Source organism: Zea mays, chromosome 5 (assembly GCF_902167145.1).
Source record: "Zea mays cultivar B73 chromosome 5, Zm-B73-REFERENCE-NAM-5.0, whole genome shotgun sequence".
Lineage (NCBI taxonomy): Eukaryota > Viridiplantae > Streptophyta > Magnoliopsida > Poales > Poaceae > Zea > Zea mays.
The window spans coordinates 191,858,091-191,883,714 of record NC_050100.1 but is presented as its reverse complement, the minus strand read 5'-3'; the positions used below and the strand labels follow the sequence as shown (position 1 = coordinate 191,883,714).

At 54.1% G+C, this 25,624-nt stretch overlaps 1 protein-coding gene across 1 annotated transcript; it reads left to right on the top strand.

Moving 5' to 3' along the window:
- Positions 1-23,863: 23,863 nt before the first annotated feature.
- LOC100285623 (protein phosphatase 2C-like protein) lies at positions 23,864-25,157 on the top strand. The gene is given in 1 exon segment (NM_001158514.2): positions 23,864-25,157. A coding segment is annotated over 1 exon segment (969 nt). The 5' UTR covers positions 23,864-23,923; the 3' UTR covers positions 24,893-25,157.
- Positions 25,158-25,624: the final 467 nt, after the last annotated feature.

Genomic DNA, 25,624 nt, shown 5'->3' with positions numbered 1-25,624 from the left:
GGCTCGGACTCGGCCTCGGCCCCGGAAGACGACGAACTCCGCCTCGCCCGACCCCAGGGCTCGGACTCGGCCTCGGCCCTAGAAGACGACGAACTCCGCCTCGCCCGACCCCAGAGCTCGGACTCGGCCCTGGCCTCAGCCGACGGTCTCCGCCTCGCCCGACCCAGGGGCTCAGACTCGACCTCGACCTCGGAAGACAGACTCGACCTCGACCTCGGAGGAGCCTCCGCCTCGCCCGACCCAGGGCTCGGACCGACCACGTCACAGGAAGGGCCATCATTACCCTACCCCTAGCTAGCTCTGGCTATGGGGAACAAGACCGGCGTCCCATCTGGCTCGCCCCGGTAAAACAAATAATGATGGCGCCCCGCGTGCTCCATGACGACGGCGGCTCTCAGCCCCCTTACGGAAGCAAGGAGACGTCAGCAAGGACTCGACAGCCCCGACAGCTGTCCTTCCGCTAGGCTCCAGCGCTCCTCCGACGACCACAACATCTCATGAACAGGGTGCCAAAACCTCTCCGGCTGCCACGACGACATGTACTTAGGGCACTAGCTCCTCTCTGCTAGACACGTTAGCACACTGCTACATCTCCCATTGTACACCTGGACCCTCTCCTTACGCCTATAAAAGGAAGGTCCAGGGCCCTCTTACAGAGGGTTGGCCACGCGGGGAGGACGGGACGGCGCGTGCAGGCCTCTCGCTCCCTCCCACGCGGACGCTTGTAACCCCCTACTGCTAGCGCACCCGACCTGGGCGCGGGACAAACACGAAGGCCGCGGGTTTCCCCTTTTACGCCTGTCTCCCTCTGGTTTCCCCCCCTTCGCGCTCCGTCTCGCGCCGACGCATCTGGGCTGGGGCACGCGACGACAATTTACTCGTCGGTCCAGGGACCCCCCCGGGGTCGAAACGCCGACAGTTGGCGCGCCAGGTAGGGGCCTGCTGCGTGTTGACGAACAGCTTCTCGTCAAGCTCCAGATGGGTAGTCTCCAGCAACCTTTCTAGCCCGGAACGGTGCTCCGTTTCGGGAGTCTTGAGTTCATGTCCCTCGACGGCGGTTACGACATGATACTCCTTCCCCCGCCACGCGACAGCGACAATGGCGGCCGACAACCCGCCCACCGGCGGCGGAATCGACGACGTCTTCCCCACGTGGCGGAAGAACAACATTCGGGTTTGTCCCGTCGCCTCCCCCGCCGACGGAGGAGGAGGCGGGGCAACCAAGGCCAAGCAGGAGGCGGCACCTCGTCGGCTGTCGAGCGAGTCGACGGCGCCGACGCCCCAACGGGGGACACGTCGGGTGAAAGGGAATTAGGCTTACACCTATTTCCTAATTGATTTTGGTGGTTGAACTGCACAACACAAATAATTGGACTAACTAGTTTGCTCTAGATTATATGTTCTACAGGTGCCAAAGGTTCATCTACAACTATACTAAATCGACTGTCCGGAATACCGTAGATTATTCCGGACAGGAGAAGCTTTTTGGAAAAACAGGCCAAGCGCGGACCGTCCAGGCCCTTGCGGCGGACCGTCCACAACACCGGGATGACACTCAGACAGAACCAATGCAAAAATCCAAGTCTGCACTACGGACCGTCCGGAGGAAAAGCAAGGACCGTCTGAGACCTCACGCGGACCGTCCGGCCTCAGGCGCGGACCGTCCGGTAGGTAAGGAACCGAAAACCCGAAGGTGACGGGTTCAGAAAAATGAATTATAGTGTCTGCGCGGACCGTCCGGGATGCACGACCGGACCGTCCGCGACTGGCTTTATCTGACATCTGACGACACATTAAATGCAATATAGCCGTTGATATAGCCGTTACTGCTGACCGTTGCGTTTTCAGCCGTTGATCTACAGGCGCGGACCGTCCGGACCAGGCGGGCGGACCGTCCGCAGTCGGCAGAATGGAGCAACGGCTAGGAAGTGATTGGTGGCTATAAATACAACCCCAACCACCTCCATTCAACACACCCAAGCATTCCAACCTTCAACATTCAATACAAGAGCTAGCAATCCATTCCAAGACACATTCAAAGCCTCCATCTCTCCAAGTTTCACAATTGAGAAAAGAGATCATTAGTGATTAGTGACTTGAGAGAGAAAGTGATCCGTGTGTTATTTGTCGCTCTTGTCGTTTGGTTTTTGCAATCGTGCTTTCTTTCAATCTTTCTTGCGATCAACTCAATTGTAACCAAGGCAAGAGACACCAATTGTGTGGTGGTCCTTGCGGGGAAGTTTGTTCCCATTTGATTGAGAAGAGAAAGCTCACTCGGTCCTAGGGACCGTTTGAGAGAGGGAAAGGGTTGAAAAAGACCCGACCTTTGTGGCCTCCTCAACGGGGAGTAGGTTTGCGAGAACCGAACCTCGGTAAAACAAATCCGTGTGTCACACCTCTTATTTACTTGCGATTTGTTTTCCACCCTCTCTCGCGGACTCGATCATATTTCTAACGCTAACCCGACTTGTAGTTGTGATTAATTTTGTAAATTTCAGTTTCGCCCTATTCACCCCCCCTCTAGGCGACTATTAATTGGTATCAGAGCCCGGTACTTCATTAGAGCCTAACCGCTCGAAGTGATGTCGGGAGATCACGCCAAGAAGGAGATGGAGACCGGCGAAAAACCCACTACAAGCCACGGGAAGACTTCATCGGAAGAGTCCCGCAACAAGAGGAAGGAGAAGAAAGACTCCTCCAAAGGGAAGGAGAAGAAATCTTTGTCACACAAAGAGAAGAAGGAGAAATCCTCTTCCCACAAGCCACATCGGAGTGGGGACAAGAAAAGGAGGATGAGGAAAGTGGTCTAATACGAGACCGATTCTTCATCAACATCTACCTCCGGCTCCGACGCGGCGTCCGTCACTTCTAAGCGCCAAGAGCGCAAGAAGTATAGTAAGATTCCCCTACGCTACCCTCGCATTTCTAAACATACACCTTTGCTTTCCGTCCCATTAGGCAAACCACCAACATTTGATGGTGAAGATTATGCTAGGTGGAGTGATTTAATGCGATTTCATCTAACCTCACTCCACAAAAGTATATGGGATGTTGTTGAGTTTGGTGCACAGGTACCATCCGTAGGGGATGAAGACTATGATGAGGATGAGGTGACCCAAATCGAGCACTTCAACTCTCAAGCCACAACCATACTCCTTGCCTCTCTAAGTAGAGAGGAATATAACAAGGTGCAAGGGTTGAAGAGTGCGAAAGAGATTTGGGACTTACTCAAAACCGCGCACGAGGGTGATGAACTCACCAAGATCACCAAGCGGGAAACGATCGAGGGGGAGCTCGGTCGCTTCCGTCTTCGCCAAGGGGAGGAGCCACAAGACATGTACAACCGGCTCAAAACCTTGGTGAACCAAGTGCGCAACCTCGGGAGCAAAAAGTGGGATGACCACGAGGTGGTTAAGGTTATTCTAAGATCTCTTATTTTCCTTAACCCTACTCAAGTTCAATTAATTCGTGGCAACCCAAGATATACACTAATGACCCCCGAGGAAGTAATCGGGAATTTTGTGAGCTTTGAGTATATGATCAAGGGCTCGAAGAAGATCAACGAGCTAGATGATCCCTCCACACCTGCGACACAACCGGTCGCATTTAAGGCGACAGAGGAGAAGAAGGAGGAGTCTACATCGAGTAGACAACCAATCGATGCCTCAAAGCTCGACAACGAGGAGATGGCGCTTGTCATCAAAAGCTTTTGGCAAATCCTCAAGCAAAGAAGGGGGGAGGATTACAAGCCCCGCTCCAAGAAGGTTTGCTACAAGTGTGGTAAGCCCCGTCACTTTATAGCTAAATGTCCAATTTCTAGTGACAGTGACAGGGGTGATGACAAGAAGGGGAGAAGAAAGGAGAAGAAGAGGTACTACAAGAAGAAGGGCGGCGATGCCCATGTTTGTCGGGAGTGGGACTCCGACGAAAGCTCTAGCGACTCCTCCGACGACGAGGACGCCACCAACATCGCCGTTACCAAGGGACTTCTCTTCCCCAACGTCGGCCACAAGTGTCTCATGGCAAAGGACGGCAAAAGGAAGAAGGTTAAATCTAAATCCTCCACTAGATATGAGTCCTCTAGTGATGATAATGCTAGTGATGAAGAAGATAATTTGCGTACCCTTTTTGCCAACCTGAACATGGAACAAAAAGAAAAACTAAATGAGCTAATTAGTGCCATCCATGAGAAGGATGATCTCTTGGACTCCCAAGAGGACTTCCTAATCAAGGAAAATAAAAAGCATGTTAAGGTTAAGAATGCTCATGCTCTAGAGGTAGAAAAATGTGAGAAATTAACTAGTGAGCTAAGCACATGCCATGACACTATTGCCAACCTTAGAAATGAAAATGCTAATTTGTTAGCTAAGGTTGATTCTCATGTTTGTAATGTTTCAACTTCCAACCCTAGAGATAATAATGATGATTTACTTGCTAGGATTGAAGAATTGAATATTTCACTTGCTAGCCTTAGAAATGAAAATGAAAAATTGCTTGCTAAGGCTAAAGATTTTGATGTTTGCAATGCTACTATTTCCGACCTTAGAACTAAGAATGATATATTACATGCTAAGGTTGTAGAATTAAAATCTTGCAAACCCTCTACATCTACCATTGAGCACACTTCTATTTGTACTAGATGTAGAGATGTTGATGTTAATGCTATACATGATCACATGGCTTTAATTAAACGACAAAATGATCATATAGCAAAACTAGATGCTAAAATTGCCGAGCATGAAATTGAAAATAAAAAATTTAAATTTGCTCGTAGTATGCTTTATAGTGGGAGACGCCCTGGCATTAAGGATGTCATTGGCTTCCAACAGGGAGGCAATGTCAAAATTAATGCCCCTCCTAAGAAACTGTCTAATTTTGTTAAGGGCAAGGCTCCCATGCCTCAAGATAACGAGGGATACATTTTGTACCCTGCCGGTTATCCTGAGAGCAAGATTAGGAGAATTCATTCTAGGAAGTCTCACTCTAGCCCTAACCATGCTTTTATGCATAAGGGTGAGACATCTAGTTCTAGGCAACAAACCCATGCTAAGTTGCCTAAGAAGAAAACTCCTAGTGCATCAAATAATCATGACATTTCATTCAAAACTTTTGATGCATCATATGTTTTAACTAACAAATCCGGCAAGGTAGTTGCCAAGTTTGTTGGGGGCAAACACAAGGGCTCCAAGACTTGTGTTTGGGTACCCAAAGTTCTTGTTTCTAATGCCAAAGGACCCAAAACCGTTTGGGTACCTAAAGTCAAGAACTAAACTTGTTTTGTAGGTTTATGCATCCGGGGGCTCAAGTTGGATCATCGATAGCGGGTGCACAAACCACATGACTGGGGAGAAGAAAATGTTCTCCTCCTACGAGAAAAATCAAGATCCCCAACGAGCGATCACATTCGGGGAGGGAAACCAAGGTTTGGTCAAAGGATTGGGTAAAATTGCTATATCTCCTGACCATTCTATTTCCAATGTTTTTCTTGTAGATTCATTAGATTACAATTTGCTTTCTGTATCTCAATTATGCAAAATGGGTTACAACTGTCTTTTCACTAATGTAGGTATCACTGTCTTTAGAAGAAGTGATGATTCAATAGCATTTAAGGGAGTGTTGGAGGGTCAGCTATACTTGGTAGATTTTGATAGAGCTGAACTCGACACTTGCTTAATTGCTAAGACTAACATGGGTTGGCTCTGGCACCGCCGACTAGCCCATGTTGGGATGAAGAATCTTCATAAGCTTCTAAAGGGAGAGCACATTTTAGGACTAACCAATGTTCTTTTTGAGAAAGACAGGGTTTGTAGCGCATGCCAAGCAGGAAAGCAAGTTGGTGCCCATCATCCACACAAGAACATCATGATGACCGACAAGCCGTTTGAGCTACTCCACATGGATCTGTTCGGCCCGATTGCTTACATAAGCATCGGCGGGAGTAAGTATTGTCTTGTAATAGTGGATGATTATTCTCGCTTCACTTGGGTATTGTTTTTGCAGGAAAAATCTCAAACCCAAGAGACCTTAAAGGGATTCTTGAGACGGGCTCAAAATGAGTTTGGCTTAAGGATCAAGAAAATTAGAAGCGACAACGGGACTGAGTTCAAGAACTCTCAAATTGAAGGTTTCCTTGAGGAGGAGGGCATCAAGCATGAGTTCTCTTATCCCTACACGCCACAACAAAATGGTGTAGTGGAGAGGAAGAATAGAACTCTATTGGACATGGCAAGAACCATGCTTGATGAATACAAGACTTCGGATCGGTTTTGGGCCGAGGCAGTCAACACCGCTTGCTACGCCATCAACCGGTTATATCTACACCGAATCCTCAAGAAGACATCTTATGAACTCCTAACCGGTAAAAAGCCAAATATTTCATATTTTAGAGTCTTTGGTAGCAAATGCTTTATTCTTGTTAAAAGAGGTAGAAAATCTAAATTTGCTCCTAAGACTGTAGAAGGCTTTTTACTAGGATATGATTCAAACACAAGGGCATATAGAGTCTTTAACAAGTCCTCCGGACAAGTTGAAGTTTCTTGTGACATTGTGTTTGATGAGACTAACGGCTCTCAAGTAGAGCAAGTTGATCTTGATGAGATAGGTGATGAAGAGGCTCCGTGCATCGCGCTAAGGAACATGTCCATTGGGGATGTGTGTCCTAAGGAATACGAAGAACCTCCAAATGCACAAGATCAACCATCCTCCTCCACGCAAGCATCTCCACCGACTCAAAATGAGGATGAAGCTCAAGTTGATGAGATAGAAGATCAAGCAAATGATCCACCTCAAGATGACGGCAATGATCAAGGGGGAGATGCAAATGATCAAGACAAGGAGGATGAAGAACAAAGGCCGCCACACCCAAGAGTCCACCAAGCAATCCAACGAGATCACCCCGTCGACACTATCCTCGACGACATTCATAAGGGGGTAACCACTAGATCTCGTGTTGCACATTTTTGTGAGCATTACTCTTTTGTTTCCTCTATTGAGCCACACAGGGTAGAGGAAGCACTACAAGATTCGGATTGGGTTGTGGCGATGCAAGAGGAGCTCAACAACTTCACCAGGAATGAGGTATGGCATTTAGTTCCACGTCCTAACCAAAATGTTGTAGGAACCAAATGGGTCTTCCGCAACAAGCAAGATGAGCATGGTGTGGTGACAAGGAACAAAGCTCGACTTGTGGCCAAGGGATACTCCCAAGTCGAAGGTTTGGATTTCGGTGAAACCTATGCACCCGTAGCTAGGCTTGAGTCAATTCGTATATTATTGGCCTATGCTACTTACCATGGCTTTAAGCTCTATCAAATGGACGTGAAAAGTGCCTTCCTCAATGGACCAATCAAGGAAGAGGTCTATGTTGAGCAACCTCCCGGCTTTGAAGATAGTGAGTACCCTAACCATGTCTATAAACTCTCTAAGGCGCTTTATGGGCTCAAACAAGCCCCAAGAGCATGGTATGAATGCCTTAGAGATTTCCTTATCGCTAATGGCTTCAAAGTCGGAAAGGCCGATCCTACTTTAATCACCAAAACTCTTGACAATGATTTGTTTGTATGCCAAATTTATGTTGATGATATTATATTTGGGTCTACTAACGAATCTACATGTGAAGAATTTAGTAGGATCATGACACAAAAGTTCGAGATTTCTATGATGGGGGAGCTGAAGTACTTCTTGGGATTTCAAGTGAAGCAACTCCAAGAGGGCACCTTCATTAGCCAAACGAAGTATACTCAAGACATTCTAAACAAGTTTGGTATGAAGGATGCCAAGCCCATCAAGACACCCATGGGAACTAATGGGCATCTCGACCTCGACACGGGAGGTAAGTCCGTGGATCAAAAGGTATACCGGTCGATGATAGGTTCTTTGCTATATTTATGTGCATCTCGACCGGATATTATGCTTTCCGTATGCATGTGTGCAAGATTCCAAGCCGACCCTAAGGAAGCTCACCTTACGGCCGTAAAACGAATCTTGAGATATTTGGCTTACACTCCTAAGTTTGGGCTTTGGTATCCTAGGGGATCCACTTTTGATTTGATTGGTTATTCGGATGCCGATTGGGCAGGGTGTAAGATTAATAGAAAGAGCACATCGGGGACTTGCCAGTTCTTGGGAAGATCCTTGGTGTCTTGGGCTTCAAAGAAGCAAAATTCCGTAGCTCTTTCTACCGCTGAAGCCGAGTACATTGCCGCAGGCCATTGTTGCGCGCAACTACTTTGGATGAGGCAAACCCTTAGGGACTACGGTTACAAATTAACCAAGGTTCCTCTTCTATGTTATAATGAGAGTGCAATCCGCATGGCAGATAATCCCGTCGAGCATAGCCGCACTAAACATATAGCCATTCGGTATCACTTTTTATGGGATCACCAACAAAAGGGAGATATCGAGATTTCATATATTAACACTAAAGATCAATTAGCCGATATCTTTACCAAGCCTCTTGATGAACAAACCTTTAACAAACTTAGGCATGAGCTCAATATTCTTGATTCACGCAATTTCTTTTGCTAAATTGCACACATAGCTCATTTGTATACCTTTGATCATGTCTCTTTCATATGCTATGACTAATGTGTTTTTCAAGTCTATTTCAAAACCAAGTCATAGGTGTATTGAAAGGGAATTGGAGTCTTCGGCGAAGACAAAGGCTTCCACTCCGTAACTCATCATTCGTCGTCACTCCGAGCAACTCTCCATCTTTGGGGGAGAAAAGGACTCCGTCTTTGGTATAATCTTCACTCATTTATTTATGACCAAAGGGGGAGAGAGTATTTCTAAGGGCTCTAATGACTCCGTTTTTGGCGATTCATGCCAAAGGGGGAGAAAGTATAGCCCAAAGCAAAAGGACCGCACCACCACCTAATTTTAAAACTAAGGATTTTCAATTGGCAATTTCAAATTAGTATCTTATTGTGTTCAAAAGGGGAAGAAGTTAGTATTTTCAAAAGTGATATCTTAAAACCCTCTTGAACACTAAGAGGAGAATTTATTAAGGGGGAGTTTTGTTTAGTCAAAGGAAAAGCATTTGAAAAAGGGGGAGAAAATTTCAAATCTTGAAAATGTTTCGCAAAATCTTATTCATTTACCTTTGACTATTTGCAAAAGAACTTTGAAAAGGATTTACAAAAGAATTTGCAAAAACAAAACAAGTGGTGCAAGCGTGGTCCAAAATGTTAAAAATAAAGAAACAATCCATGCAAGAATTTATATTGGCGCAATTCTAAGTAACCTTTGCACTTACAATTAGGCAAACTAGTTCAATTATGCACTTCTATATTTGCTTTGGTTTGTGTTGGCATTAATCACCAAAAAGGGGGAGATTGAAAGGGAATTAGGCTTACACATATTTCCTAATTGATTTTGGTGGTTGAATTGCACAACACAAATAATTGGACTAACTAGTTTGCTCTAGATTATATGTTCTACAGGTGCCAAAGGTTCATCTACAACTATACTAAATCGATTGTCCGGAATACCGTAGATTATTCCGGACAGGAGAAGCTTTTTGGAAAAACAGGCCAAGCGCGGACCGTCCAGGCCCTTGCGGCGGACCGTCCACAACACCAGGATGACACTCGGACAGAACCAATGCAAAAATCCAAGTCTGCACTACGGACCGTCCGGAGGAAAAGCAAGGACCGTCTGAGACCTCACGCGGACCATCCGGCCTCAGGCGCGGACCGTCCAGTAGGTAAGGAACCGAAAACCCGAAGGTGACGGGTTCGGAAAAATGAATTATAGCGTCTGCGCGGACCGTCCGGGATGCACAACCGGACCGTTCGCGACTGGCTTTATCTGACATCTGACGACGCATTAAATGCAATATAGCTGTTGATATAGCCGTTACTGCTGACCGTTGCGTTTTCAGCCGTTGATCTACAGGCGCGGACCGTCCGGACCAGGCGGGCGGACTGTCCGCGGTCGGCAGAATGGAGCAACGGCTAGGAAGTGGTTGGTGGCTATAAATACAACCCCAACCACCTCCATTCAACACACCCAAGCATTCCAACCTTCAACATTCAATACAAGAGCTAGCAATCCATTCCAAGACACATTCAAAGCCTCCATCTCTCCAAGTTTCACAATTGAGAAAAGAGATCATTAGTGATTAGTGACTTGAGAGAGAAAGTGATCCGTGTGTTATTTGTCGCTCTTGTCGCTTGGTTTTTGCAATCGTGCTTTCTTTCAATCTTTCTTGCGATCAACTCAATTGTAACCAAGGCAAGAGACACCAATTGTGTGGTGGTCCTTGCGGGGAAGTTTGTTCCCATTTGATTGAGAAGAGAAAGCTCACTCGGTCTGAGGGACCGTTTGAGAGAGGGAAAGGGTTGAAAAAGACCTGGCCTTTGTGGCCTCCTCAACGGGGAGTAGGTTTGCGAGAACCGAACCTCGGTAAAACAAATCCGTGTGTCACACCTCTTATTTACTTGCGATTTGTTTTCCACCCTCTCTCGCGGACTCAATCATATTTCTAACGCTAACCCGGCTTGTAGTTGTGATTAATTTTGTAAATTTCAGTTTCGCCCTATTCACCCCCCCTCTAGGCGACTATCATCGGGCATCGACCTCGCGTCTGAGACGAAGACGAGCGCCGTTTCCCCGCAACACGCCAACTTCAAGCGGACGGACGACGCCAGCACGCTCGCAAAGGACTTGCTGGGCGTCACCCTCGTACCTGAGACGACGGTGCAGTCTGCCCCTGACGTGACTTCGTCACCGCCCGTCGACCAAGAGGTACCGACCGATTCCCATCTCGTGCCTTTTGGATTCAGCCTCGACCCACCAAGTGACTTCGCTTCGGTGGACGCTTTCATAGAGGCTAGTCCAAACCCTCCGGGGTACGGTATGCGGTCACCCTGGGACCGGCTGACAGCCGTCTCGACCTACAGGCCCTCGGGTTCCGAGGAAGATGACGAGCCCGACTTTTGTTGGGATTTCTCCGGACTTGGTAATCCCAGTGCCTTGCGGGACTTCATGACCGCATGCGACTACTGCCTTTTCGATTGTTCCGACGGTAGCCGCAGCTTCGGCGACGAGGATTGTGGCCCAAGTCGTAAATGTTTCCACGTCGATCTAGGGGGTCCCGGCGAAGGCAACCATCTTGGTATATTGGAAAACGGTGACCCCCCTAGGCCTGCGCCTCGCGTTGACATCCTTCGGGAGCTAGCTGTGGTCCCAGTACCTGTGGGGGGTCAGGACACACAGCTCGAGCAAATCCGCGAGATGCAGGCCAGGCTCGACGAGGGAGCAGGAACACTTGAGTCGTTCCGCCGGGACATCAGGCAGGAATGGGCAGGCCAACCTCCGGCCGGAGAAGCGCGTCATCTACCCCAGGGCATCCAGCACTGCATCGCCGACGATGTCAGGGCAAGGCCGCCACCGGCTTCCAGTGGGGCCGGCCAGAACCTAGCTGCAGCGGCAATACTTCTCCGCACGATGCCAGAGCCATCAACCACCGAGGGGTAGCGTATCCAGGGAGAGCTCAAGAACCTCCTGGAGGATGCCGCGGTCCGACGGGCCAAAAGCTCTGCCTCCCGAAGGCAGGGGTACCCCTCGGAAGCATCGCCCCGCGACTTCCCGATTCATGCGGGAAGCCTCGGTCCACACCGGGCGCACGCGCAACACAGCGCCTGCGGCCCTGGGTCGCCTCGGCAATGAGCACCATCACCGCAACCGTCGAGCCCACCTCGACGAGAAGGTGCGCCGAGGCTACCACCCCAGGCGTGGGGGACGCTACGACAGCGGGGAGGATCGGAGTCCCTCGCCCGAACTACCCGGTCCGCAGGCTTTCAGTCGGGCCATACGACGGGCGCCATTCCCGACCCGGTTCCGAACCTCGACTACTATCACAAAGTACTCAGGGAAGATGAGGCCGGAACTGTGGCTCGCGGACTACCGGCTGGCCTGCCACCTAGGTGGAATGGACGATGACAACCTCATCGTCCGCAACCTCCCCCTGTTCCTCTCCGACACCGCTCGAGCCTGGCTGGAGCATTTGCCTCCGGGGCAGATCTCCAACTGGGACGACCTGGTCCAAGCCTTCGCCGGCAACTTCCAGGGCACGTACGTGCGCCATGGGAACTCCTGGGATCTCCGAAGCTGCCGCCAGCAGCCGGGAGAGTCTCTCCGGGACTACATCCGGCGATTCTCGAAGCAGCACACCGAGCTGCCCAACATCACCGACTCGGATGTCATTGGCGCGTTCCTCGCCGGCACCACCTGTCGCGACCTGGTGAGCAAGCTGGGTTGCAAGAGCCCCACCAGGGCGAGCGAGCTGATGGACATCGCCACCAAGTTCGCCTCTGGCCAGGAGGTGGTTGAGGCCATCTTCCAGAAGGACAAGCAGCCCCAGGCCGCCAGCCGAAAGATGTCCCCGAGGCGTCCACTCAGTGCGACACCAAGAAGAAAGGCAAGAAGAAGTCGCAAGTGATTCGTGACACCGCCGACGCGGACCTTGTCGCCGACGTTGAGTACAAGAACCCTCAGAAACCTCCCAGAGGCGCCAACCTCTTCGACAAGATGCTCAAGGAGCCATGCCCCTATCATCAGGGGCCCGTCAAGCACACCCTTGAGGAATGCGCCATGCTTCGGCGCCACTTTCATAAGGCCGGGCCACCTGCGGAAGGTGGCAGGGCCCACAACGACGATAAGAAGGAGGATCGCAAGGCAGGAGAGTTCCCCAAGGTCCATGACTGCTTCATGATCTACGGTGGGCAAGTGGCGAACGCCTCGGCTCGGCACCGCAAGCAAGAGCGTCGGGAGGTCTGCTCGGTAAAGGTGGCGGCGCCAGTCTACCTAGACTGGTCCGATAAGCCCATCACCTTCGACCAGGGCGACCACCCCGACCGCGTGCCGAGTCCGGGGAAATACCCGCTCGTTGTCGACCCCGTCATCGGCAACGTCAGGCTCACCGAGGTCCTCATGGACGGAGGCAGCAGCCTCAACATCATCTACGCCGAGACCCTCGGGCTCCTGCGGATCGATCTGTCCTCGATCCGGGCAGGCGCAACGCCTTTCCACGGGATCATCCCCGGGAAACGCGTCCAGCCCCTCGGGCAACTCGATCTACCCGTCTGCTTCGGGACTCCCTCCAACTTCCGAAGGGAAACCCTCACGTTCGAGGTGGTCGGGTTCCGAGGAACCTATCACGCAGTGTTGGGGAGGCCATGCTACGCCAAGTTCATGGTCGTCCCCAACTACACCTACCTCAAGCTCAAGATGCCGGGCCCCAACGGGGTCATCACCGTCGGCCCCACGTACCGACACGCGTACGAATGCGATGTGGAGTGCGTGGAGTACGCCGAGGCCCTCGCCGAATCCGAGGCCCTCATCGCCGACTTGGAGAGCCTCTCCAAGGAGGCGCCAGACGTGAAGCGCCATGCCGGCAACTTCGAGCCAGCGGAGACGGTCGAATCCGTCCCTCTCGATCCCAGCAACGACGCCTCCAAGCAGATCCGAATAGGCTCCGAGCTCGACCCCAAATAGGAATGCTCGTCGACTTTCTCTGCGCAAACGCCAACGTTTTCGTGTGGAGTCCCTCGGACATGCCCGACATACCGAGGGATGTCGCCGAGCACTCGCTGGATATTAGAGCTGGAGCCCGACCCGTGAAGCAGCCTCTGCACCGATTCGACGAAGAAAAGCGCAGAGCCATAGGCGAGGAGATCCACAAGCTAATGGCGGCGGGGTTCATCAAAGAGGTATTCCATCCCGAATGGCTCGCCAACCCTGTGCTTGTGAGAAAGAAAGGAGGGAAATGGTGGATGTGTGTAGACTACACCGGTCTAAACAAAGCATGTCCAAAAGTTCCCTACCCTCTGCCTCGCATCGATCAAATCATGGATTCCACTGCTGGGTGCGAAACCCTGTCTTTCCTCAATGCCTACTCAGGGTATCACCAAATCAGGATGAAAGAGTCCGACCAGCTCGCGACTTCTTTCATCACACCTTTCGGCATGTACTGCTATGTTACCATGCCGTTTGGTTTGAGGAATGTCGGTGCGACATACCAAAGGTGCATGAACCACGTGTTCGGCGAACACATTGGTCGGACGGTCGAGGCTTACGTCGACGATATCGTAGTCAAGACGAGGAAAGCCTCCGACCTCCTTTCCGACCTTGAAGCGACATTTCGGTGTCTCAAGGCGAAAGGCGTAAAACTCAATCCTGAGAAGTGCGTCTTCGGAGTCCCCCGAGGCATGCTCTTGGGGTTCATCGTCTCCGAGCGGGGCATCGAGGCCAACCCGGAGAAAATCGCGGCCATCACCAACATGGGGCCCATCAAGGACTTGAAAGGCGTACAGAGGGTCACGGGATGCCTTGCGGCTCTGAGCCGTTTCATCTCGCGCCTCGGCGAAAGAGGCCTGCCTCTGTACCGCCTCTTAAGAAAGGTCGAGTGCTTCACTTGGACCCATGAGGCCGAGGAAGCCCTCGGGAACCTGAAGGCGCTCCTCACAAACGCGCCCATCTTGGTGCCCCCCGCTGCCGGAGAAGCCCTCTTGATCTACGTCGCCGCTACCACTCAGGTGGTTAGCGTCGCGATCGTGGTTGAGAGACGAGAAGAGGGGCATGCATTGCCCGTCCAGAGGCCAGTCTACTTCATCAGTGAGGTACTGTCCGAGACCAAGATCCGCTACCCACAAATTCAGAAGCTGCTGTACGCGGTGATCCTGACGCGACGGATGTTGCGACACTACTTCGAGTCTCATCCGGTGACTGTGGTGTCATCCTTCCCCCTGGGGGAGGTCATCCAGTGTCGAGAGGCCTCGGGTAGGATTGCAAAGTGGGCAGTGGAAATCATGGGCGAGACAATCTCGTTCGCCCCTCGGAAGGCCATCAAGTCCCAAGTCTTGGCGGACTTTGTGGCTGAATGGGTCGATACCCAGCTCCCGACAGCTCCGATCCAACCGGAACTCTGGACCATGTTTTTCGATGGGTCGCTGATGAAGATAGGGGCAGGCGCAGGCCTGCTCTTCATCTCGCCCCTCGGGAAGCAACTACGCTACGTGCTGCGCCTCCATTTCCCGGCGTCCAACAATGTGGCCGAGTACGAGGCTCTGGTCAACGGGTTGCGCATCGCCATCGAGCTAGGGGTCCGACGCCTCGACGCTCGTGGTGACTCGCAGCTCGTCATTGACCAAGTCATGAAGAACTCCCACTGCCGTGACCCGAAGATGGAAGCCTACTGCAATGAGGTTCGGCGCCTGGAGGACAAGTTCTACGGGCTCGAGCTCAACCACATCGCCCGACGATACAACGAGACTGCGAACGAGCTGGCTAAGATAGCCTCGGGGCGGACAACGGTTCCCTCGGACGTCTTCTCCCGAGACCTGCATCAACCCTCCGTCAAGACCGACGACACGCCCGAGCCCGAGAAGGCCTCGGCCCAGCCCGAGGCACCCTCGGCCCCCGAAGGTGAGGCACTGCGCGTCGAGGAAGAGCGGAGCGGGGTCACGCCTACTCGAAACTGGCAGACCCCGTACCTGCAATATCTCCACCGAGGAGAGCTGCCCCTCGACCGAGCCAAGGCTCGGCGACTGGCGCGGCGCGCCAAGTCGTTTGTCTTGCTGGGGGACGAGAAGGAGCTCTACCACCGCAGCCCCTCAGGCATCCTCCAGCGATGCATATCCATCGCTGAAGGCCAGGAGCTCTTACAAGAAATACACTCGGGGGCTTGCGGTCATCACGCAGCGCCCCGAGCCCTTGTTGGAAACGCCTTCCGACAAGGTTTCTACTGGCCGACCGCGGTGGCCGACGCCACTAGAATTATCCGCACCTGCCAATGGTGTCAATTCTACGCAAGGCAGACCCACCTGCCCGCTCAGGCTCTGCAGACAATACCCATCACCTGGTCGTTTGCTGTGTGGGGTCTGGACCTCGTCGGTCCCTTGCAGAAGGCACCCGGGGGCTACACGCACCTGCTGGTCGCCATCGACAAATTCTCCAAGTGGATCGAGGTCCGACCCCTGAACAGCATCAGGTTCGAACAGGCGGTGGCATTCTTCACCAACATCATCCATCGCTTTGGGGTCCCGAACTCCATCATCACCGACAACGGCACCCAGTTCACCGGCAGAAAGTTCCTGGACTTCTGCGAGGATCACCACATCCGGGTGGACTGGGCCGCCGTGGCTCACCCCATGACGAATGGGCAAGTAGAGCGTGCCAACGGCATGATTCTGCAAGGACTCAAGCCACGGATCTACAACGACCTCAACAAGTTCGGCAAGCGATGGATGAAGGAGCTCCCCTCGGCGGTCTGGAGCCTAAGGACAACGCCGAGCCGAGCCACGGGCTTCACACCGTTCTTTCTAGTCTATGGGGCCGAGGCCATCTTGCCCACAGACTTAGAATACGGTTCCCCGAGGATGAAGGCCTACGACGACCAAAGCAATCAAGCTAACCGAGAAGATGCACTGGACCAGCTGGAAGAGGCTCAAGACATGGCCTTACTACACTCGGCGCGGTATCAGCAGTCCCTGCGATGCTACCACGCCCGAGGAGTTCGGTCCCGAGACCTCCAGGTGGGCGACTTGGTGCTTCGGCTGTGACAAGACGCTCGAGGGCGGCACAAGCTCACGCCTCCCTGGGAAGGGCCGTTCGTCATCGCCAAGGTTCTGAAGCCCGGGACGTACAAGCTGGCCAACAGTCAAGGCGAGGTCTACAACAACGCTTGGAACATCCGACAACTACGTCGCTTTTACCCTTAAGATGTTTTCAAGTCGTTCGTACACCTCGTTCACATACGAAGTCTAACCATCAAGGAAGGGTCAGCCTTGCCTCAGCAAAGCCCGACCCTCCCTCGGGGGCTAGAAGGGGGGAACCCCCTCCGCGTCAAAATTTTCCTTGGAAAAGATCTTTTCTGCCAGAACGTCTTTCGTGCTTTTCGACTACTTCGAAAGTGGGATCCTGAAAACGACGAAGTACACGTAAGCAGCCAAGGCTGACCGAGCCGAGGGACTCCTACGCCTCTGGGATACGGATACCTCACTCATCACCTTCTGCGATAAGTAACTCACGCTCGGATAAGTAATTCCGCGGACCGAACAAGTCTTCACGCTCGAAAACTCTTCTGCCAAAACGATTTTTCAGGCCTTCTCGACTATATCGATGGCAGAATCCTACGGACGAGTAAGAGTACACGTAAGCGGCAAGGCCGACCGAGCCAAGGGACTCCTACGCCTCCGGGATACGGATACCTCACTCATCACCTTCCGTGAAAAGTAACTCTCGCTCGGACAAACAATTCTGTTACCGACAAATAAGTCCAGATACTCGAAACAAGAGGAAAAGAAACACAGCTTTACAACACGACAACAGTATGTTTGGGCCTCGGCGGCCGCAGAAAACATACGCACACTACAAGATAAACCGATCCTGCAGGCTCGGACCTTGACGGAGGGGGAGCAGCAGCACCCTCGGCGTCAACTACACCTTCGGCAAAGCTCGACCGAGCCTCGGACGACAACGCGGTCGGAGGATCTCCACTCCGAAGGACGACGTCAGCACCGCGCCCGGGCCATCGCCGCCAGGGTCTTCTCCAGGAATCCGGCCCGAGCAGATAGCTCGGCCGGCCACCCCAAAGCCTCAGCCAGCTGTCCCCCGAGGACATCAGCTCGGCTCGTGGCCTCGGCAACTCGACTCCGGCGTCGGTCCCGCCAGTGGACGGCCCAGCCAGGCTCCGGCCGACGAAATCTTCTTTTTCAAGCCAACTCTGCCTCTGTCCATGCTGACACCGCTGCCTCCAGCTTCGGCTCACCGAAGAGCGGCCGAGGGTTTCTTTAACTAAGCAAGAGAAGCCTCGGGCGGCAAGGCCGACCGAGCCGAGGCCCGAGGGACTCCCACGCCTCCGGGATACGGATACCTCACTCGTCACCTTCGCACGAGGCAACTCACACTTGGTTAAGCGGTTCAGTTAGCCGACAGGCGAGTCCTAGTGCTCGAAATGAGGAAAAAACACGGCTCCGTGCCGAAAATACATACATGTTCAGGCCCCGACAGCCACAATGAACAGACACCGGTACTCAAGGTGCCATTACAAACGGAACTCCGGTTCCACCTCCGCAGGTACGAACAACCCCCCACGATTGGGGGGCCTGCGGAGCAACAGAAGGCCGACGGATGGCTCGCCGCCGCCCGCTCCAGCAGCAGCGACGACGACTTCTACTCCGAGCGACCGAACAGCAGCAGCGATGACCTCAGGGCGGATGCTGCTGCCATAAGGCCCTCGCCCACGTCCCCACTCGAGGGGCGAGGACGAGCAGAAGGCCGTAGAGTTGGAGGTCAGTCCGCGGGCGGCACCGACTATCTCGTCGGCGGAGAAACCTCTTCCGACTGCCGCGGCGGAAGGTGGCACCGGAAGCAGCGCCGAAGCCGCTCGGACCGGAGAGCCGGACACGCGGTAGCTGCCAGCGCCACGAACGGCGAACGCCCTTCCCCCCGATCGCTGAGGGAAGGAGCGGGCCGCTGCTCGCGCGGAGACCGACCCCAACTCGGCGCACTCCCCTCCCCAGCACTGATGATGAACATCCTTGAAGCTGAGGGAGGGGCAGAGGCCGCAGCCCGGTTTGCTTCTCCCCACCCAGGAGCTGGTGGTCACCGTCTTGGGTGACCACCGGCGAGGGGATGTGGCCGGGCTGCCTGATGAAAATCCTTGAAGCCGAACGATGGCTGAAAGGTACCAACTTCCGCGAAGTTGCGTTCCTCCAACGACAAGGCGGAAGAACTGCGAGTGTTCCCCATCCGGGGGCTCGGAAGGCGAAAAGACGCGACGCATGAAGGGAGCGCAAGGACATGGTTGCCTTTCAAGGGGGTCACCCTCCTTTTAAAGACAACTCTCCCCACTTGCGTCCTCAGCCATCGCGGGCTGAGTCTTCTCCAACACGCTCCAAGGTCCTCCCCCTACGACACGGGGGCTGGGTCCCACGCGTCATGCAAGCTGGCCAGGGGCAGAAGAAGCCAAACCGCCGCGCGCGGTGCGCACAACTGCCCAGCGGTTACGAGCATTCCTCCACTTTCGCCCAGACCAGCGGGTGAAAGGGCGGACCGCCATGCAGGCGGCATGCGACCGCACTAAGGGGGCGCACCCTTTCAACTTCGACGCGTCCAGCATGAAGGCCCAGGCCCACATGTCATGCAACCAGTTCACCGGTTGCTACGTGCAAGAAACTGCACCACCACTCGCGCCACTACCGTGCCTCCTCGACTGCGGAACCAGTACCGCGACTCGAGGCAACCCTGCGCATGACCCAGCAGTGCCAACCAGGCACATCGGTCACGGGCCAGTCAGCCGCGGGAGAAGGCGCAATGGTTGATACGGCCAGAAATGGGCCGGCAGTAATGGCAGTGGCAGGCGGGCGGAAGCAGCGGTCAAGTCGTCAGCCAAGCTCACGTCCCCTCCTGGGACAGCGAGAGAACCCTCTCCCACAGCGTGAAGACGGCGCGCCCGTGTTCCGTCCCTCGAACGGCTCGCGCACACGCAACGGCTGCCCCGCGAACCACTCGTCCTGTCGCATTAACTCTGCGGCAGGACAGGCGGCACCTTTGGCAGGAGAAGCAGGCGACGCTTCACCTCCGCCATAATGACCGCGTCAAAAAAGGTGTGCCACGTCATTCGATTTCGCATCCTTTTCCTCTTCCTCTTTCTCTCTCTTACAACAGGGACCGGGAAAGGGGATACCCAAAAGGGATCCTTCTCCGCGAAGGAAACGGGCCCCGAGCCCCCCTACAGATCGGAGGTTCGAAGGCTGGCCCCTCGGAGGGGTTCAGCAGCCGCCTCAGAGCGCTCGGGCTCCGCGCCCACTACTGGTCAGAGGTTCGAAGGCCGGCCCCTCGGAAGGGTTCAACGGCCGCCTCAGGCCACTCGGGCTCCGCGCCCACTACTGATCAGGGGTTCGTAGGCTGGCCTTCGAAGGGTTCGACAGCCGCCTCAGACGCAGAGAAAGGGATGACCTCGGGTACGTTCGATACATAACCAAGGCTCGGGCTACGCTCCCGAGGTACCCTAGGACATTTCCGAGACCAACGGGAACGATTTTGTAACGGAATCCCATCAGAGGGAGGCATCGAGCCCTCGGACCCCGTCAAAAGGGGACCGGGTCCGGCAAATCACCCGCAGGTACTTTTGGAGCGCGCCTCCGGGCCACTAGCCGACCCCTAACAAATGGGGCATGGGCGTCCACTCGGATTACCCGTTAGCAGCTCACTGGAGACACCATGTTCGGCGCCCTCCAAGGGCAACATGGCACTTTCCCCCCTCCTCCTTGCGGAAAGGCGACGCAGGGGCGTATGTAAAAAAGTCGAGTCTGTCCTTGACCATCCTCTCGCTCTGTGCGGAGGCTCGGGGGCTGCTCTCGCAAACCCGGCTCCGGCCAAACCGTTGACAGCGTCAACATACCAGCCCGAGAACTTGGGACCCGACCGTGCACCCGGGCTACGACCAGCTCGCATGAGGGAACAACTAGACCGGCCGAAGCATCACGAAACACATTAAGACCTCGAAGGAGTCAAACCACTCCTCCGAGGCCTCGGGGGCTACACCCGGCAGGTGCGCTCGCGCGCACCCACCGGAACAAAACACAACCGAGAAAGGTCGGTCCCCTTGCAAAAAAGTGCGACAAAAGCCTCCAAGCGAGTATTAAGGGCCCCTTTGGCAGGGCTCTGGCTTCTCCAAAAACGGCTTTGGCTCTGGCTCACGAGGTGAAACCACTTCTTTAGATGAGCCAAAGCCATTCTAAAAAATCATTTGGCAAAACGGCTTATAGGTTGTTTTTCAGAAAGACCCTTGTATAGTTTATCTCTCCTGTACGTGGCTAGGGATTGAGGGCAGGACCAAAAAAATTAATTTGGACTGGTGGGAGGGCTATTGTGCAAAAATGACGTGAGCTGAAGCCGGGTGAGCCACTTTTTTTTGGCTCATGCCCTCCAGTTCATTTTGGAAAAGCACTTCACTCGTGAAGCCATTTGAAAAAGAGGTGTTTGGCACAACTTTTGCATGAGCCAGAGCCGAAGCTGAAAAATAAGCCCTACCAAAGGGGCCCCAACACTCCCTTCGAGGCTCGGGGGCTACTGTCGGGGACCATAATTAGGGGTACCCCCAAGACTCCTAATCTCAGCTGGTAACCCCCATCAGCACAAAGCTGCAAAGGCCTGATGGGTGCGATTAAGTCAAGGCTCGGTCCACTCAAGGGACACGATCTCGCCTCGCCCGAGCCCATCCTCGGGCAAGGGCAGCCGACCCCGGAGGATTCACGTCTCGCCCGAGGGCCCCCTCAAGCAACGGACACACCTTCGGCTCGCCCGAGGCCCAGTCTTCGCCAAGAAGCAACCTTGGCCGGATCGCCACGCCGACCGACCGTATCGCAGGAGCATTTAATGCAAGGATTGTCTGACACCTCATCCTAACGCGCGCCCTTCAGTCGACAGAGCCGAAGTGACCGCAGTCACTTCGCCGCTCCACTGACCGTCCTGACAAGAGAACAGCGCCGCCTGCGCCGCTCCGACTGCTGTGCCACTCGACAGAGTGAGGCTGACAATAGCCAAGTCTGGCCTCGGGCGCCATAGGAAGCTCCGCCTCGCCCGACCCCAGGGCTCGGACTCGGCCTCGGCCCCGGAAGACGACGAACTCCACCTCGCCCGACCCTAGGGCTCGGACTCGGCCTCGGCCCCGGAAGACGATGAACTCCGCCTCGCCTGACCCCAGGGCTCGGACTCGGCCTCGGCCCCGGAAGACGACGAACTCCGCCTCGCCCGACCCCAGAGCTCGGACTCGGCCCTGGCCTCAGCCGACGGTCTCCGCCTCGCCCGACCCAGGGGCTCGGACTCGACCTCGACCTCGGAAGACAGACTCGACCTCGACCTCGGAGGAGCCTCCGCCTCGCCCAACCCAGGGCTCGGACCGACCACGTCACAAGAAGGGCCATCATTACCCTACCCCTAGCTAGCTCTGGCTACGGGGAACAAGACCGGCGTCCCATCTGGCTCGCCCCGATAAAACAAATAATGATGGCGCCCCGCGTGCTCCATGATGACGGCGGCTCTCAGCCCCTTACAGAAGCAAGGAGACGTTAGCAAGGACTCGACAGCCCCGACAGTTGTCCTTCCGCTAGGCTCCAGCGCTCCTCCGACGGCCACGACATCTCATGAACAGGGTGCCAAAACCTCTCCGGCTGCCACGACGGCATGTACTTAGGGCACTAGCTCCTCTCTGCTAGACACGTTAGCACACTGCTACATCTCCCATTGTACACCTGGACCCTCTCCTTACGCCTATAAAAGGAAGGTCCAGGGCCCTCTTACAGAGGGTTGGCCGCGCGAGGAGGACGGGACGGCGCGTGCAGGCCTCTCGCTCCCTCCCACGCGGACGCTTGTAACCCCCTACTGCAAGCGCACCCGACCTGGGCACGGGACAAACACGAAGGTCACGGGTTTCCCCTTTTACGCCTGTCTCCCTCTGGTTTTCCCCCCCTTCGCGCTCCGTCTCGCGCCGACCCATCTGGGCTGGGGCACGCGGCGACAATTTACTCGTCGGTGCAGGGACCCCCGGGGTCGAAACGCCGACACATGGTCTCTAGCATCCCTGCCGTGGTCGACATGGTCGTACTCCAGGGACAGCTCTATGCGAACACGAGATACATGATGATGTACATCTTCCTGGAGCTCTACGACCTTGGCTCTGCCTTCCCCGACATAATCCCTTTCATGGCCCGTTGCCCGAACGCGTACGTGAAGCGCAGCTTCATGGTGGAGTCCCCTTGCAGCAAGTTGATGTAGGCAAAGTTGTTCCGCCCTGTGACGACTACGAGAGGAGAAGGGTATCGCGCACGTCCTGAATGAGTGCGGGGGATGTGGGAGGAAACGAAAGACATCGACTGACTGCGTGGACACGACAGGCGCAATGGTCACGCCCACCAAAGCGTGTCACGAGCCGAGGTCCAACACCGTGTACTATGTCGTGGACCTAGAGGAAGACACTGGTGTGGGCGTACAACCGCGCAGGCAAGCACAAATGCATCAAGGGGTGTAGAGGTGCTGCCGACCGCTGACGTGTATAGGGTCCCATGCTTCTGGTTCGCACCGGTGTACTCGTAGCCATAGCCATAGCTGTGACTTGTGATGCAACCAAACCTGTTTGCTTCCTACATTGGCACGCTTATATTAAGGCAGGTCGAACCCACTCGGGTCGTTGGCCCAAACGAGTGACAATAGGTCCCTCTTGAATAATTTACGTGCAGACACAATAGATATTGTACAAGTGAGAATTTATGCTTAAGTATAGAGTATAAAATATAAAGACATGTGTGTCCTATTGGCTATGGGGTGTTAATATGGGTTTGAAGCGAACAACATGTTTCAAATCCTTGTCTGTGTATAATTTTAGTTTTTTACCATTTAAATGTAGGAGTTAGTAAGAGGTGAACATAAGGAATAGTACAAAAAAATCAACGAGAAAATGGTACAAATATTATCCGACCCGTATTTAAGTTCGAGTATTCAGTTTCCGATCCTTATCAACATCCATATCCGAAAACTTAGATACTTAAGATATAGATATGCATTAAATTTTATCTGAAACAACTTATATCAGATCTAAATCAAAAGACAAAATACGAAAATAAATATAGAGCGATCCGATCACGCACTGCTGAAGGACCGGGGTATCATGGCAAAGCTTGGACGCCCGTCCACGATCTTCCGTTTCGAAGAGATAAGAGCGTGTTTGGGTGCTAACTTCCGTTAGTTACTCCGGCTCCTCAACGAGATCCCGCCAATATCGGCAGTCCGAGGCGAGAACGTTACGTTCCATACTTCCATCCAGGCCATAAAAGGCGAGCCCAATGGACCTTGGTGCCAGTTTATTTTAATCGTTCTCTTCTCTCTCAAGGATACACTGCGGTGGCGACCAACAAATATGACGATAGCACTGGAGACGTTACAGTTACAGCAGATCCAGCAAACACTAGCGGAGATCAAGGAACGAACCCCCGACGTGAACATCTCAAGGTTCGTCGCCTCCGTTTTGGGCGATTGGATGGAGACGGAATACGCGACGTCGGAGCGGAAGAGGGGTGACGCCGGTCACGGACGCGGCGCGGGACCGTCTGACGCGCGGCCGTGCGCTCCCACTCTGGAGATGGACTGGGCGGCATGCGTCCTCCCTCTGCACGGCGAGGACGCGCACTTCGGGCACGCCGAGGCCGGCGTCGTCGGCGTCGCGGACGGTGTCGGCGGGTACCGGGACAATGGCGTGGACGCCGGCGCGTTCGCACGAGCTCTCATGGCGAACGCCCTGGCGTCGGCGGAGCGCGTGGCCAAGGCTAGCAGGAGGCTCCGCCGCCTCTGCCCCGAGAAGGTGCTGGAGCGGGCGCACAAGAAAGCGGCCGCGGATGAAACGCCGGGGGCGTCCACGGCCGTCATCCTGGCGCTCCACGGCACGGCGCTCACGTGGGCGTACATCGGCGACAGCGCCTTCGCCGTGCTCCGAGGCGGCAAGATCATCTGCCGTTCGGTGCAGCAGCAGCGCCGCTTCAACTACCCGTACCAGCTGAGCTCCGAAGGCGGCGGCCTCGACGACGCCAAGGTGGGCAGCATGCCGGCGGCGAGGGACGGCGACGTCGTAGTCGTCGGGACGGACGGGCTGTTTGACAACGTGCACGACTGGCAGCTCGAGCGCGCCGTGCGGATGGGCACCAACCTGGGCTTCTCTCCCAAGAACATGGCGGACATTATCGCGGGCATCGCCTACGGGATATCCAAGGACAAATGGGCATGCACGCCGTTCGGTATGGGATACATGAAGGTACACGGGCTGGCGCGGCGTGGCGGAAAGAAAGACGACATCACGGTCATCGTCGCGCATATTGTCTCCAAGGGTTCGTGATTTTTCAGGGGTTGCGGTTGATTTTTGGACGCTGGCAAAATGTCCCAGACGCTCCAAAAATTTAGCTGTGGACACTTCCACTTCAATGCAAAAATATTATACATCAGGAAAGTTTTAGTGCAGTTCTAATGGTGCGTTGCTACACATGTCCGATCAAAATTTAGGGCTTGATTAGAAGTAAAATATTTTTTGTAATTTCTAAGTAATATCATGATTTATAAGATTACCAGATTATTTTATGTCATACGATGTTTGATTGCATTATAAAAAAAATATGTTTTCTCTGCTCCTTTAAAACATGAGTTTTTTACTATCGTGTGTTGTGCGTCGCAAGGTAAGCATGTAGATCAGTTTTTCCTCCCGCATCTCCAACCTACTAGATAAGCTTTATCTCTTGTCAACCACCACGAGCGGTCCCCTCTCCGCATCATTCTCGTCTACTAGATGTTGCGTGCCTACTCGTTACGCGGTTGTGCCTCGCCCTCCATCGATGTGCTGCTCCCTCCCCTGGTGCCCACGTCGCCCGCCCCACCGGAAATCTCTTCTCCATCTTGGCAGGCTCAGAAAGGGGGTCAAGGGAGGCATGTAAGCCCAACTATAGGGATGGGAGATGCGTTCCTCTCATCTCCGCCTCGTGCCTTGCGCTACCCCGACTAGGGTTCGTGCTCCTGCCCTGATCCACCCCACCTCATGTGCGTCGATCGACAGGCGATGTTGGGGCCTGCTAGCCCT